The sequence below is a fragment of the Festucalex cinctus genome, chromosome 16 (genome assembly GCF_051991245.1).
Source record: "Festucalex cinctus isolate MCC-2025b chromosome 16, RoL_Fcin_1.0, whole genome shotgun sequence".
Taxonomy (NCBI): Eukaryota; Metazoa; Chordata; class Actinopteri; order Syngnathiformes; family Syngnathidae; genus Festucalex; species Festucalex cinctus.
The window spans coordinates 17,162,501-17,177,850 of NC_135426.1; the positions used below are offsets into that span (position 1 = coordinate 17,162,501).

The 15,350-nt window shown below is 35.7% G+C and overlaps 3 protein-coding genes across 5 annotated transcripts in view; 2 read left to right on the plus strand and 1 right to left on the minus strand.

The window, feature by feature from the left end:
• The window catches only part of LOC144003245 (uncharacterized), a 4,857-nt gene extending 2,619 nt beyond the window's left edge, over positions 1-2,238 (plus strand). Inside the window, exon 2 of the mRNA XM_077499291.1 lies at positions 871-2,238. Coding sequence (XP_077355417.1) covers positions 999-1,496 — 498 coding nt within the window. The 5' untranslated portion in view covers positions 871-998 and the 3' untranslated portion in view covers positions 1,497-2,238. The remainder of the gene's footprint in view (positions 1-870) is intronic.
• Positions 1-15,350, minus strand: part of gnptab (N-acetylglucosamine-1-phosphate transferase subunits alpha and beta) — a 59,917-nt gene that overhangs the window by 2,887 nt on the left and 41,680 nt on the right. The window contains exons 27-28 of one of the 2 annotated variants that reach the window (XR_013278916.1): positions 6,261-6,324; positions 848-1,094 (exon numbers count right to left, since the gene is read on the minus strand). The gene's annotated coding sequence lies outside the window, so the exon portion shown is untranslated. Of the gene's footprint in view, positions 1-847; positions 1,484-6,260; positions 6,325-15,350 lie in introns of both variants that reach the window. The other variant, XR_013278917.1, reaches the window with a different exon arrangement.
• LOC144003242 (transcription factor Spi-C-like) lies at positions 6,276-8,860 on the plus strand. Of its 2 annotated transcripts, none has more exons than XM_077499288.1 (5): positions 6,276-6,334; positions 6,415-6,502; positions 6,587-6,699; positions 6,813-6,927; positions 7,477-8,860. In XM_077499288.1, the coding sequence occupies exons 1-5, from the start codon at positions 6,284-6,286 to the stop codon at positions 7,908-7,910; spliced, it is 801 nt and encodes a 266-aa protein (XP_077355414.1). In that variant the 5' UTR covers positions 6,276-6,283; the 3' UTR covers positions 7,911-8,860. The 2 variants fall into 2 exon arrangements, with proteins under 2 accessions (XP_077355414.1, XP_077355415.1); XM_077499289.1 differs by having other exon boundaries at positions 6,816-6,927.

The window sequence follows — 15,350 nt, forward strand, 5'->3', positions numbered from 1 at the left end:
TGTTGTATTGTGCTATTTGTTTTTTTTTGTTTGTTTGTTTGTTTGTTTGTTTTTTTGGTCCACTAAGATTTCTCAAATAATTCACGTGTTTGGAATTTTTAGACTTAAAAAAATATATATTATTTTATAGTCTTAGAATTATATAATTTTCTATTTATACTTTTTTTTTTTTATATTTATTATTTTAATCATAAACATATGCCCCCCTTGCTCTCTTGATTACTATTGAGGTTATTATTGATTTTTTTTATTTGATTATTTTCCATTCCTGATGTATTATACTTACAAAAAAACTTTAAACTTTAATTTCTACTTTACTTTTGATTTACTTTTACTTTTGAGAATGTTTTACTTTTCTCATTTTCTACTTTTTTACATTATTATTTTATTTAAAAAAATGTATTTTTCACAATTAAAAAAATTCAAATTCATGAATTGTTTTATTTCATCAATTGTTTTATTCACTTTTTCATGGATTTTATTTTATTTTAAAAATATATTTTTTTGCTTTAATTACTGTTTTAATTTTTTCTTCATCTGATTTTTTTTCAAAATATTAAAAAATTTCTCATGAATTGAATGAATTGTTCATAAAATGTTTTATCTTATGAATTTAAAAAAAATCTTTAATTTAGCTATTTTCCTTCATGAATGTTTTTTTAGTGTTGATTCTTTTGCCCATGAATTGTTTTATTATTCAGATTTTTTATTTTGTCAAGGAGTTAAATGAACTAGAACCAACCAACTCACCCACTTGGAGAAAAGCACAGCAACTACATGAAATGATTCAAGAGTGTATACATGGTTGTCTTGACCATAATTTCCAGTATTAGCTTTCGCTACTGACCCCAATCTGTTGCGTCTCTGCAGTCGCCATTCTGGAGGGGAACGCCCCAGTCGAGTCCGGCGGGGGGTCCGCGGGCACCACCTCCGCCACGCCACCCCTGAGCCCCGGATCCTGGCAGAGCGAGAGCCTGCTGGCTGAGTCCTGGTCCACCATGGGCGACGTGGACCCCGAGGACGCCAAGAGCCTGGACAGCAGCGACGCTGGAGCGGCAGCGGAGAACCACTCGTCCAACTCCGACATGGTGCACCTGGAGGAGGCGGAAGAAGAGGATGAGGAGCTTCAGACCAGCGTGTTGGACCTCCAAGCTCCAGAGACTGAGGTGTCGTCGGAGCAGCCCGAGTCCGAGTTCATGCAAACGCTGCCCCCCATGGCGTTGCCCCCGCTGCCCGTCTTCCGGTTGGAGCCCCCCTCCGCCACCTCCACGCCAACGCCCTCCGCCACAGCTACCGAGGAGCCCCAGTATGCCGCGCCGGGCCTCCTCCCGCCCTCGTCTATCCTCCCTCCAGGGGTGGCCCGGGACACCCCCTCGGAGGAAGAATCCATAGAAGGGAGTCCCACCGGTCTGCCCGTGCTGCTGTGTGGGGGCGCCGCTTTGGTAGCCGTGGTGGGCGTGATGGCGTACGGCGCCGTTGCCTACTGCAGGAAGTAGAAGGGGGAAGAAAAAAAAAGAAGAAAAAAAAGACTCTGGCTGTGTTTGGAATCATTCACTCGTTCCCTACTTCCTAATCAATATAAAGGGAGATTTATATTAGGGATGTAACGATATCCAAACATCACGATATGATATCACGATATTGTGGGGAGGTTGGCGATATTTAAAAGAGGTCACAATATTGTAAAAAAAAAAAAAATGATACTAAAAAACAAAAAACAACATATTCTTCTTTTGTACTCAACGATGCATATAAACAAACTACAATCTCTAATAACACTTAATATTGAGACGCTTACTTGCTAATGCACGCACACATTGAGCTCCTCCACATATTGACTCGGTTCACAGGCATATTACGTTCCCCTTCATCTGACAATTAGTGAAGATTTTAAACATGGAAGGGCCAAAACATCCCCAATGAAAATTAAACTGCACTAAAAAAAAAGTAGCCACCAGAGGGTGCTAGAACTGCACAAATGGAAATCAACCTGATTTTTTTTTTTTAACAGATCTGCTGCTTTTAAATATTGTCAACATGACGATGACGATATTGTGGCAGTTTTAATATCACAATATCACAACATTGCCCTTATCGTTACATCCCTAATTTATATAGTGGACCTGACCCCCACGTCACTCATTAGGCAAGGCCACACATTTTAAAGTCATACATATTCAAAATCACACATACACAGGACACAATAGACGGGATAATAACCTTTATTACCTTTATTCTATAACCTTTATCACCACACAATGACGAACTACATAGTGGATCAGAGTGATTCCGAAAACAGCCTTTTTTTTTTTCTTTCGTCTTCACAATTCCATTTTGTCCTCACAATTCAGCAATATGACACACGTGGCCATTCATTGTGGTTCGATGGTTGTGTTTGTGCTACCTCAGCTCACAGCAGAGCTCATGGCCTTGACAGTACCAAACCATGTTGTGCACCTCAACAATATAAATGATTTGTAATGTTTGTGTGACTTTGTGTCTGTCCTTCATCATCAAACTTCAAAATATGTAAGCATCTACATACAATGGTGAGTCATTCAAAGGCTCTCAAAATTCATGATATATATTGGTTTTCCTTGTGAAAAAATCTAGGGATGTCAGGCAATTAAAATTATTAATTGCAATTAATCGCATGATGTCAGTAGTTAACTCGTGATTAATCGCAAATTTTGTATCTGTTCTAAATGTACAATAAACTACAATAAAATATTTGTTTTTACGTTTTCATACTCTTAACATATAAGTGGAAAAATGTTAAACTGATTGAAATATGGCTGAATCTTTTAGTCATTTCATAATAATTCCTAAAATTGAGTTAAAATTAAAAACTTACTGTAAACGAGTGTGATATTGATTTCTAGTTTAGGTCATTTTTCTGCCACTAGATGGCATAATAATATATGTAAGACGTTGGTGACAGCTCAGTTGCATTTTTCTTTTCATATTAAGAACTATCAAACTTTAATATGAAGTAACTTGTGAAATTCTGCACATTTTTAAAATTGTAAAATACAATGTGACCCCAGTCTTTACAGATAAATGCATTATTATTAAATTTATTACTGCTTAATTTATGTATTATTCTTTTTATTTTCCTCTTTTTTTTTTTTTTTCTTAATTGCTTTTACTCTATCCTCTCCCCACTTTGGGCACCTTCCTGCCGATGGGACAAGGGATGCAAATTAGTCAAACGGCTATAATCCTACACATATTTACAATTGTAAATGTTCATTAATATGTTCTGTCCCATTTTTAAAAATAAACAAATGAAATGAAAAATGAAAAAAATAAATGTTGACGTGGACGTGTCTGCTGTGTTGCGACTGGAATTCTCTCAGTACAAGCTTTCCAAGTAAAGGGCAGTCATTAACTCATTTGCTCCCAAAAACGTATAAATACGTTCTATTTTAAATACTACCAGTGTCCCAAAGACGTATTTATACGTTTTTTTAAGTTTGGTATGGTAGTGATTACAAAAAAGGCCAGCAGGTGGCAGCAGAGTAAAAGACATTAACCAGGGCCAATAAGCTGTTTTCTCCAGCTTTAAACCGATTTGTGAATAATGATGAAACTTAGCAATATTCTAATTGCAATTGCTGCAAAATGGAAATATATAAATATACTTTTTTTTTCCTGATGAAAGAAGAGACTCCAATCTTTTGATGTATTTGTAGCAATAGAACACTATTCTGTGGCACTTACAAAATCAGTCATAATGCAGTAAAACAGCTGTGAGCGAAAATGGCTGGGAGTGAATGAGTTAATCACACTTTTAAAAAATTTGTGTCATGAAAGTAACTAAAAATTAATGCACTCATTTTGACACCCCTAGAAAAAACATTACAAAAAGGTTTTTTTTGGATACGACTGAACATATGAATGGATTTCCATTATTTTCAATGGGGAACAGTAGTAAATGTGACACATGCAGCTATTTACTGCCACCTGGTGTCCACTCTGCCACATTACAGCGTTTAAGCATCCGCCCTAGTTTTACCTTGCTCTTCAACTTTCCCATCAGAAAGAAAAAAAAAAAAAACAATGCCACATTTTTCTGACATATGAATGTGACTTTCTGAGATTGACTCTGTGACACTTCTTCATTTTCACACCAAGTGAAAATATTAAAGAAGAACAATGGTGTGGACTGTGCGCTCGTGTGGGCAGCTATTGAATGAAGAAGAGGAAGGACCGCGCTCGCTTCTTTGTTTGGACTGATAGGGGGGGCACACCAGAAAATAGACCACAGTACACACAAAGAAAAACTTTCCATCTTTCTATTCGCCATAAAGATGAACAGATAACCTAATAAGTCTGCATTTCACTAACTATTTAAGCTCCTCCACAAAATGAAAACAAAGCCATCAGTCATGCAACTACAACAGTACTATATTGAGTGAAATTCTCTCCTGTGTGTCCGACAACTTTCCCAGAAAGATAACGTGACGCCGTAGCACCTGCACGCAGCTCCATGCCGCCACCTGACAGGTTGCGGTTGCTTATTTATGGGGGCGTAACCCCTCCTAAAACCACACGCACGCACACACCCTCCCGAAAAGTGGGAAAGATGTATTGGTCACAAAAGCTTTGTGGTTCTTTGTATTATCAGCCGTGGCAGGAAACACACACGCACATTTGCATGCCTGCACAAACACGCACACGCAAGTGTGGGAGCACAATAAGACGACATTGCAATAAGGACGTATCACATGGCAAGTGACCTGCGGCCTTTCCCCTTTCCCATAATTGGCGTTTTAAAAAAATGGTATTCGCGGTTGAAGCCCGGGCGCACACTTAATGGGCTCGAAAGGGGAACTACTTGAGCACTAAGTCGGTTGGTATTTAAAACGCGGTGGCGGCGCCGGAGATAAATGAACTTCTCAAAAAAGAAAAAAAGGTGTTTATTTTTTGTAGGACGCGCAAACACTGTTTGTGTGTTTGACACATTGGATTGTGTTAACCATTAACCTCAATGAGCAGCACGCTTATCACGCCCGAGTCTTGCCGGCATAAAGGACATGATGCATTTTGGGACAAAAGAATGAATAACAACTGAAAAGGTGACAAGTTTGGATGAGATTTTTAATCACAATTTAACTAAAGTTAAACAGTTGGACTCGTAAGAGACAACAAATATACTATTGTACAAATATTTTACACTCATTATGTCCTCCATAATTATTGGCGCCCCTGGTTAAGATGTACTAAAAGCCTAACATTAAAATGAATTAATTTTTATTATTATCAGCATACTGAAAATTGTAGAAATAGTTCACCAGACATATAATCAAGCTCCTCCCATGGCCATCTCAGCTATTCGAGTCCTTCTTTACTGAAAATTAAAATGTGATTTATTATTATTATTATTATTATTATTATTTATTTTTTGCAGCACTGGATAAATGTACTTAAATTAAAGGTTGGATGTTATTACTCTTTATTTTAATTTTGGTCCAAAATTATTATTAAAAAACAAAACAAAACAAAACAAAACAAAACAAATCAAAACAAAATAAAATAAAATAAAACAAAACAAACAAAAACGGAACATCCAACCTAGATATTAAGTGCATTTATGGCTGCTTGATTATGAAGAAAGTATTAATTTGGTAATAATTGAAATCACAATTAGGACGATTATTTGTTTTTTGATGCAAAACAAGAAAATGTTTAAACGCAAAAAACAAAAAATATTAGGAAAAATACATTTCTTTTGGACCAACAAAGATTTATTAAATTAGTTATTTTAAAGTTAAAAAAGTGCAAATATATACATTTAAACAACTCAAAATTAGTATTAAGAATCTTTGATTTTGTTTTACATTTATGACAATTTTGCAATTGTGGCGTGTAGTAATTGAAATTATAATTGAATTTCAATTAATTGCACAGCCCGAAGTGCATTAATATATGGTTGTGGTTGTGGTTTTTACTCAAAGACAAGCAGCAGTGGTTGAGGTTGACATGCAAATGATATGTGCAGCAGTTGTGAGCAAAATACTTCCGATAAATCTGTCGGCTCAGATTCCAAGCACAGAAATATTCATTGTTTTGTTTTCTTTTAACCTTGATATCGGCATATCTGTTATCTGTGCCTCCCAAAAACAACACGCACGCACACGCACACCCAAAAAAGAGAAGTGTATCACGGCCGTGTTACATTGTGACGTTAACACATTTAAATTGAGCGTCCTCTGGCTATTTATGCCAGTGGACAGGTAGCGGAAAATGTTTCATACCTGTCCAAAGCTGGCGTCCATCGATGAGGGCAGAAACCTCCTCGCCCCAGAGCCACGCTCACTCCTACAAGATGGTGAGTGCACATATTGGTTAGTAAACAATGCACAGAATCCTAATAGATAACATTTCATACAACTAACTATTTTGATGTAGCACTGCTTGGACAACGACATCAACCAACACTTCCAGGATGCCATTGATGTCATCCAGCAGCATTCCACTCATCCCTACTACGACTCAGGTATCGTGTCAAAGGACGTGCACATTTCACATTTGATTTATTTATATTTCAGGATGGTTTTGACCGATTTATGTGCTCTCTCAGAGTATGCGTACTACGACACTCTGGGCGTTCAGCAGTGTCAGATCTCTTACTGCCTGGTCGGACCCCACCCTGACGTGTCGGCCCCCGGATACGATTGGCATGACTCAAGTATTGTAAGTCATAGCACCTTATATATATATATATATATATATATATATATATATATATATATATATATATATATATATATATATATATATATATATATATATACATATTGTTTCAGCAGCAGGAGCAGCAGACATGGTCCCAGGGGTTGCCCGAAGTCTCCTCGATCCAAAGTGAACCTGCTCACTTTTATTCATCCCAGCGCGTCGCCCCGTCTCAGAGGAACAGCAGAGGTAACACACATGGCCGCACAGTGGGATAGTGGTTGGCCACTCACATAAATTGTGTGCTGGTTTGAACCCTGCATTATTGAATAAAAATATATTTAAAAATAAATAAATAACAAAAAAACAACTCTACTTACATACATAATATTTTCCAAATTTTACTAACTATTTTGTAAAGTTTTTCTAATTTTAAGAGCTGTTAATGTTTTAAAGGGGCTAGATGCCAAGAAAATTTAGCTTAACCCATTGGTGAATTTTTTTTTTTCTCGAAATAAAAAAAATTGCCTAAAATTGAGGAAATTTTTGCTTTGTAGTGTTTTTTTTTTTTTTCCTGCAGTGTACAGATAGGAGGTTTCATGTTTTGGACTTTGATTTTTTAAAATATATTTTTAAAGTAGTAGTAGTAGTTTTTATGTGAGTTGCGCAAGTGGGTGTAAACTACACTTTAGTGTAAACTATCACATTGAGGAAAGTTGTCATTAAAACTGTTAAGTAGTTAGTATTTGTTTACATAATTTCTGCTGTATTATTTTGTGACTGTTGCCCGGAGTGCAGGTCGCAAGAAGCTGCGCCTGTACGAGTACCTGCACGAGGCCCTCCACGATCCCGACATGGGCGACTCCATCCAGTGGAGCGACAGCGAAAGCGGCACCTTCCACTTCGTGTCCAAGAACAAGGAGCGCCTGGCAGAGTGCTGGGGCCAGCGCAAGGGCAACCGCAAAACCATGACCTACCAGAAGATGGCGCGGGCGCTGCGCAACTACAGCCGCACTGGCGAGATCGTCAAGGTGCGGCGGAAGCTCACCTACCAGTTCAACCCCGACGTCTTGCACAGGTTGGGCTCGGGGCGGGCGCCAAGAGGGACTCTGCCTAGCCCGGCTGCCGCGCAAAGTTACTGTGGCCCGGCGGCGCCCGACTGGCAGAGCTGGTACGGACAGTTCCCGGCGCAGGACTACCAGCACGCTGCCGGTTTCAATGTGCTTTGTTGAAACACGTCACAGACTTGATGGCGCTGACATTCCTACTGTTTGCAAATATAACCGGACACTTTCCAAACAGAACCAAATCCTGTGGTATCTTCAGGTGATTTCATTTCATGACCAAGTTTGTCAAATCAATTTTCCTTCACTGACATCAACTCAAATGCCATTAATTCATTCCAGCCCCCAAAACACAATCACATTTTTTGCTACTTCTTTAAATAAGTAAAAACATGACTGTATGGTAACATAAAAATTAGGGGTGGTCAGGTTATTAAACATTTTTAATCGTAATTAATCACATGACTTCAATAGTTAACTCACGATCAATCTCACATTTTCATACTGTTAACATAAAAGTAAAAAAAAATAAAATGTTAAACTAGTAGAAATATGGCTGCATTTTTTTAGTCATTTTAGTTTTGATACAGTCATTTCATAATAATTCATAAAATTTGAATTAAAATTAAAACGATGCAGTATAAAGAAACGCGTGTGAAAATGATTTGTGTTGAGGTCATTTTTCTGCCACTAGATGGCATAATTGCATTTATAAAGCCTTGGTGACAGCTCAGTGCATTTTCTTTTCATATTAAGAGCTATCTAATCTTTAACATGGAGTAAATTATGAAATTCTGCACAATTTTAAAATAATAAAATACAACTTGACCCCAATGTCCACAAATACATGCATTATTATTACATTTATTACTGCTCAATTTTAATGTGGATGTGTCTGCTGCGTTGCGACTGGAATTCCGCCAGTACAGGCTTTACAAGTAAGGGGCGGTTCATTAATTGTACGTTAAAAAAATTAATGGCGTTAAAGGTACTTAGCTCAAGCACCCCCGCGACCATTGTGAGGAGTAGGCGGTTATGAAAATGGATGGATGGATGGATGGATAAATGTACTTTAAATTAACTCAAAACTAAGGCGCTAATTTTGACACCCCTAATAAAAATATGATGTATAGTAACAGTTTATTCCCTGTCATTACGAAACCAAGTAGAATAACAATTGATACAGCTACACTAATAGATAATATATTTATAAATAAAATAGATTTTAAAATAGAAAGTGGACTCCTTATTAATGATATAAGTGATCATCTTCCGGTCTTTGCAGTTCTTCATGATTATTTTGAAAAAAAAATTATGAAGCCGTCAACTTACACAATTGAAAAAAGATTAACAACACCTAGGTCCATGGCTGCCTTTAAGCTGGACCTAGAAAAGCATAACTGGTCTGAAGTCTATTCAAAAAACGATCCTAACACTGCATATAGTGAATTCCAGTCAACATTTAACTTTTTATACAATAAACACTGTCCAATAGTTCAAATTAAAAGGAAGTATAAAGGTCCAAATAAGGTATGGATGACAAAGGGGATAGAAAATGCATGTAAAAAGAAAAATATTTTATATAAAAGATTTCTTAAAACAAGAACTATGGAATCTGAAACAAAGTATAAGAACTATAAAAATAAATTATTAAATATTATACGTATAAGGAAGAAAGATCATTACCATGCATTACTAGAGCAGAATAAAAACAATATGCAAGAAATATGGAAAATACTAAATGATGTAATTAAAAATAGATCTAAAAAAATAAATTATCCAGAATATTTTATAAAAGATAAAAACAGTGTAATCGATAAAATTTCAGACATAGTCAATAACTTCAATGAATATTTAGTTAATGTGGGTAGAAATTTGGCAAATGAAATTCCAGAGACAAGAAATAAACATGAAATAGATAAGTACGTTGTAAATAATTCATCCACTATGTTTTTAAATGGTGTTAATGATATTGAAGTATTAAATGTTGTAAAAACATTAAAAAATAAAAAGTCTACCGACTATTTTAATATTGATATGACACTGGTAAAAAGTATTATAGAATATGTTGTAAAACCTTTTACATATATTTGTAATTTGTCTTTCCAAACTGGTATATTTCCATCAAAAATGAAAATAGCAAAAGTAATTCCTATTTACAAAAGTGGTGATAGACATATATTTAGTAATTATAGACCAATATCATTGTTGCCACAGTTCTCAAAAATTCTAGAAAAATTATTTTTATATAGACTGGATAATTTTATTGAGAAACATAAGATTTTGAATGAATATCAGTACGGTTTTAGAGAAAAACGGACCACCTCAATGGCAGTCATGGAACTTGTAGAGGAAATAGCTACCAACATAGACAATAAAAAATTTACTGTTGGGATATTTATGGATCTAAAGAAAGCATTTGACACCATAGACCATTCTATATTAATGAATAAATTAGTGAAATATGGTATAAGAGGCTTAGCATATAAATGGATAAAAAGTTATTTGGATGATAGATATCAGTATGTGCAGTTTAAAAATACAAATTCAAAACAATTGAAGATTACTCATGGAGTTCCTCAGGGGTCTGTGCTGGGCCCTAAATTATTTATATTGTATATGAATGATATCTGTTGTGTCTCGAAAATACTCAAGAGTGTCTTGTTTGCGGATGATACAACTTTCTACTGTTCTGGAGACAACTTGAAGCAGCTTCTGACTACTGTGGAGTATGAATTAAGTACAATAAAAAATTGGTTTGATATGAATAAATTATCATTAAATTTAAATAAAACCAAGTTCATAGTTTTCGGTACTAGACCAATCACTCATCAAGTTAAAATTAGGGTGAATTTAATTGAAATAGAAAGGGTGTATGAAAATAAATTCCTTGGAGTAGTTATTGATGATAAATTATGTTGGAAACCACACATAGAAAATGTTAAAAGGAAAATGTCAAAAATCATAGGGATACTCTATAAAACCAAGGAGGTCCTGAACATGAATTCACTATATACATTATATAATACATTATTATTACCATATTTGACCTATTGTGTGGAAATTTGGGGAAACACATATAAAACAAATACTGACACTGTTTTTAAATTGCAAAAAAGAGCCATAAGGATTATTAATAGATCAAAATATACAGAATCAACACATCCACTATTTATTAAATTAAATACAATGAAATTTTATGACTTGGTTGAGTTTAAAATAGCACAAATAATGTATAAAGTATACAATAATCTACTCTGCCACAGTACTCAAAAGTTGTTTGAAATTAGAAACTGTCCTTATGATATAAGGGGTACAAGTGTATACAAAAAACCCAAAACAAGAACAAATATTAAGCAAAGGTGTGTCTCCGTTAAAGGAGTTAATTTGTGGAATAACTTGGGAACCGAACTGAAAAGATGTAATTCACTTGTTGAATTTAAAAGAATGTTTAAAAGTAAAATTCAATATTATTATTTAAATCAGATATAAGTTAAGAAGATTGTAGAAATGATTTATTCATTTACTTATTTTTCTTTGATGTATTAATATGAGTGTAATGAAATTTGTATATATGTGTGTTACTAGTGTATTTTTATTTCTATTTTTAATTTATTTTTTTATACGAGTAGCATTATATTTTCTTTTATTAAAAATGTAATTTATTATAAATAAGTGATAGGATATGAAGAATAAGGGGTAGGACTGGATAAGTTTTCAACTTCTTCCTACTCCCTTGAACATATACATAGATATTTATTGGATGTTTCTTTTATTTTATTTTATTTTATTTTTTTTACTTTTAACTTTGTGTTTATATAATTATACGTGTATATGTGCATATGTTCAATAAACTTCAAACTTCAAACTTCAAACTTCAAAATATAAAAATGCAAAGAAATGAACTGGACTTCTAAAGTGAATCATCCAAAATCGGCCGATTTTTACCGATTTTTCACTGTTGTGCAGTTTTCTTTACCTATTACATATTTATTTCCATTCCTCGGCTGATTAACCATTATCAGAATTTTCTACCACTAAATATAATTTTCTCAAGCCTAAAAAGATCCATACAAAAATCTGTTGGATGTCTAGAGAGTTTACCACGATATGAGTTCAGAGGCTTATCCGTGCTCCTTCTGAGTGTTTTCATCCTGTATTTGTGCATTTCACGGTTTAATCCATTCCAGAAACATCTGAAAGTGCATCAGTGACTGTGGCTCTCCTTTTCACTTCACTCAAGCCGCCGCATATCTGAAGCTTGCGTGTAATTAAAATTTTTGCTCACAACATATGCAAAATGAGTTGCCAAGGGGACCAGTACATGACAAGCCACACAATAAATCAATGTGTCATTCAAACACCTGCTGTGCTCCTGACTGACTTGATTAACCAGTTCGTTCAAATAAAGTGTTCCTGAACTTGTGTGTCTGTTCAGATAGAGATTATTGAGACTTTTTTTTGTTGATGGTAGACCAGTGGTTCTTAACCTGGGTTCGATTGAATCGGCGTTCGGGTTTGGCGGAGGTCAAGACACACACCCAACTTTCAATAAAGAAGGGTTCAGAAAACTGGTTAAGAACCACTGTGATAGACATTTCTACCGAATTTCATATTGATAAGAGAAACGGGCTTTAAGCCCGTATCCCAGTAAAAGTCTCACGTTCATTTTAGCCTTGGAATACTAACAACAAAGAGAGCAACTACCTTCAGTAACATTACTGAAACGCGGCCGTTGCGACTTTGTCGACACATCCTGTGAGGAAAAATATGGCTGCAAGTGTGTTTTTCCTGAGAGGGTAGCGGTGGGCTTCAGACGCGGCCTTATCTGGCCCAGAGGGGAGGATGTGGTCAACTCTGGGGGGCCTTTGTTGACGGGCTGACTGGTTGCTGCTGCTGGCGTTGTTGCGGCATGGCGCCCATTGTTACCGCCGGGGCTCACAAACCCTCACTCCCTTTGGGGAAGGTATAAGAACAGCACCAAAACGTACTGTTTAGACGTTATTCGGACCGACGAGACGAGCAGCGATGGTAATGAGCAATGAGCAATATCTCACTCACAGAATGTCAACTACTAACTGTTAAATCTCCTTCAGAATTCTTGCCAGGAGGCTCAGTCTGACTTGGAGGTGATTTTAGAATTCCTGGAGGAGTATCACAGACAAAAAAACGAAAACTACGGTAAAAGGAACGCCACTGCTTGTTAATTTTTATGTGTGTATTTGATAAGATGATATATTTGACCGCAGGTGTGCAGGAGGAAGCAACCGGTGTGGACAACTGCGCTTGTGAGCAATGCTGGAGGCCTTGTGAGCCACCTGTAAGCATACCCTTTTTCCAAAATTATTATTATTATTATTATTATTATTATTATTATATTTTTAGTTAGTTTATCATTAGAAATCATCTTTATATTTAAGACTTTCTGTACTTTTTTCTATTTTTTAATATACAGTTTACAATCTTCGCTATAGATTGCTAAAACTGACAGACTAAACATATTTCTATTTAAAAAAATTCATTTTTATTATTTTTAATTACAAAAATTTACAGTACATTTAAAAATCTAGCAATATATTTGTAATAATAAAAATAACAAAAAATGATTAAATAAAAATATATATTTAAAAATGAATACATTATTAGCTGTGTGTTCCTAAAGTGACAGTGTGTAGAATTTAGTGCCATCTAGTGGTGAACTAATAATTAGTTTGAAAAACCCACTATTAATATGCAAAAAAATATGTTATATCACATCAATGTACATTTTAAAATAAAATCGTAGGCCTAGTTATCGGTAATTATATTACATAGTCGCCTTGCAGGAGGTGTTTCGCTGCTTCTTTCTGCTACGGATACCCGCAAACTAATGCTGTTGCATTCTATTAGTTCACCACTACATGGCACTACATTCTACACACTGTCCTTTTAAATATATTTCAATGGTGAATATAAGGTTTAGGTGTAATTTTGAAAGGTGATTAAGTAGCACATTAAAAGGAGCTTTGAATTAGTAATAAATAAGCAACATAGCCTTAAAACAAACAAACCAAAACAAAATTTTCCCATCCGAGAAATCTGATTTCTGTTTTTTTAACTGTTTTTTTCCCCCCTTCAACAGAGAGAAAATGGAGAAAGTGGCACTTTAAATGCAGCCCCATTTAAAACTTGAAATATTTGGCAATTTATTATCAATAAATTAATTTTAAAAAATTTGGGGGATTATTAATATGTAACTCTGAAACCTCATACATAAATAAAAAGTGATGCTTCCAACCAAATATAAACAAATAAATGCATACAATATAGCACTGCAGGTACATACCAGTTAGTTTGAACCCCCTAAAAAATAAATAAATAAAAAAAATCTTAAACTCCGACTTTGTCATTGTGCCCGTGTTAGAGCATCCCAGGTGGCCCTGAGGCGGAGCCCAGCAAGCCCTCGGCTGCCTCCGTGACCACGAGACAATTAAGCAAACATCAGGCCACAGCGGCAGGCAGCGGTGAGTTCTCTTTTTTTTCTCTCACCTCACACGGTTAGTGCCGCGGGAGCTGGCCGCCTCACAGCAAAGAGATCATAAACAATGCGCACATCTATTTTACATATTTATTAGATAACCGCAATGTTTGTGCAACCATCTCTTTCGCTATCCTGTTAGTTACTTGCTGGGAAATGTTGCTTTTGAGGAAATGATTAACAGTTAACAGTAAGTGGCGTAGCACAGATGTGGTGGGTGTATATATGCTATTACACTGACCCCCCCCTCCAGTTTTGCCTGCAAAATGTGCCAACCCTAGCATATTTGCATTGGCAACTGGCAAGTGTTCCATACGGGAAAACCTCAGCTAAACACCCCCAAAAATCTCGACTGTGTAAGATCACAAATTAACATATCACAAACAAGAGGCTTTGAATTTAAATAATATCAAATGACCCTAAACTGGGCACTTCATAACCCATAATGATAGAGTCATTGAATTTTCAGTCAAGGATTTTTTATATTGTTTGTGGGTCTACTTATATAGGACATAGGTACCTGTTTTCATATTGTCAATTGCAACTGTGTTCGGTGGCTGAATTTTTTTAAGCCTCTGGTTCAGCTTTGACCAACAGGAGTGGAGTTATTTGCGTTTAATGGTGAGTTGTCAAATTACACTGCCGTGCCCACCACACATGCAACGCTGAGAACTCAAAATAGTCTCAATTAAGCATCAGGCTATTTAGCATGACGCTGGCGCAGAGCCAAAACCTTGTACCTCCAAAATTGTCATCATCAAAGAGAGCAAGCCATTTTCTACATTTCAATTTGATAAATTGTAACTTTAGGAGGTTATGGACCAATGCCAGTGAGATGTACGTTGGTCAATAATCTTCCAAAAGTACTTTAAAGCGGAAACTTGGAATGGTCAAAATGGCTACTTCAAACCAATGTGGCTGACTTCCTGCATCTTTTCAGCCATGACTTCCTGAGACTTTTTCATGGGTCTGCTCTTGATAGACAAGCCTACCATATTTCATCTAAATAAGTGAAATCAGCTTTGAGCTGATTGGTAGAAAATGACTTACTGAATTTAAAACTTTTGTGGGATTTTATGAAGTACGAAATG

What these genes read in the sequence shown, in the direction of transcription:
- LOC144003242 (XM_077499288.1), top strand. Translation starts at nt 6,284, where the DNA reads ATGAGGGCAGAAACCTCCTCGCCCCAGAGCCACGCTCACTCCTACAAG. An exon ending in ACGCTCACTCCTACAAGATG is followed by an intron (nt 6,335 to 6,414) that starts GTGAGTGCACAT and finishes ATTTTGATGTAG; the next exon opens with CACTGCTTGGACAACGACAT. An exon ending in TCATCCCTACTACGACTCAG is followed by an intron (nt 6,503 to 6,586) that starts GTATCGTGTCAA and finishes GTGCTCTCTCAG; the next exon opens with AGTATGCGTACTACGACACT.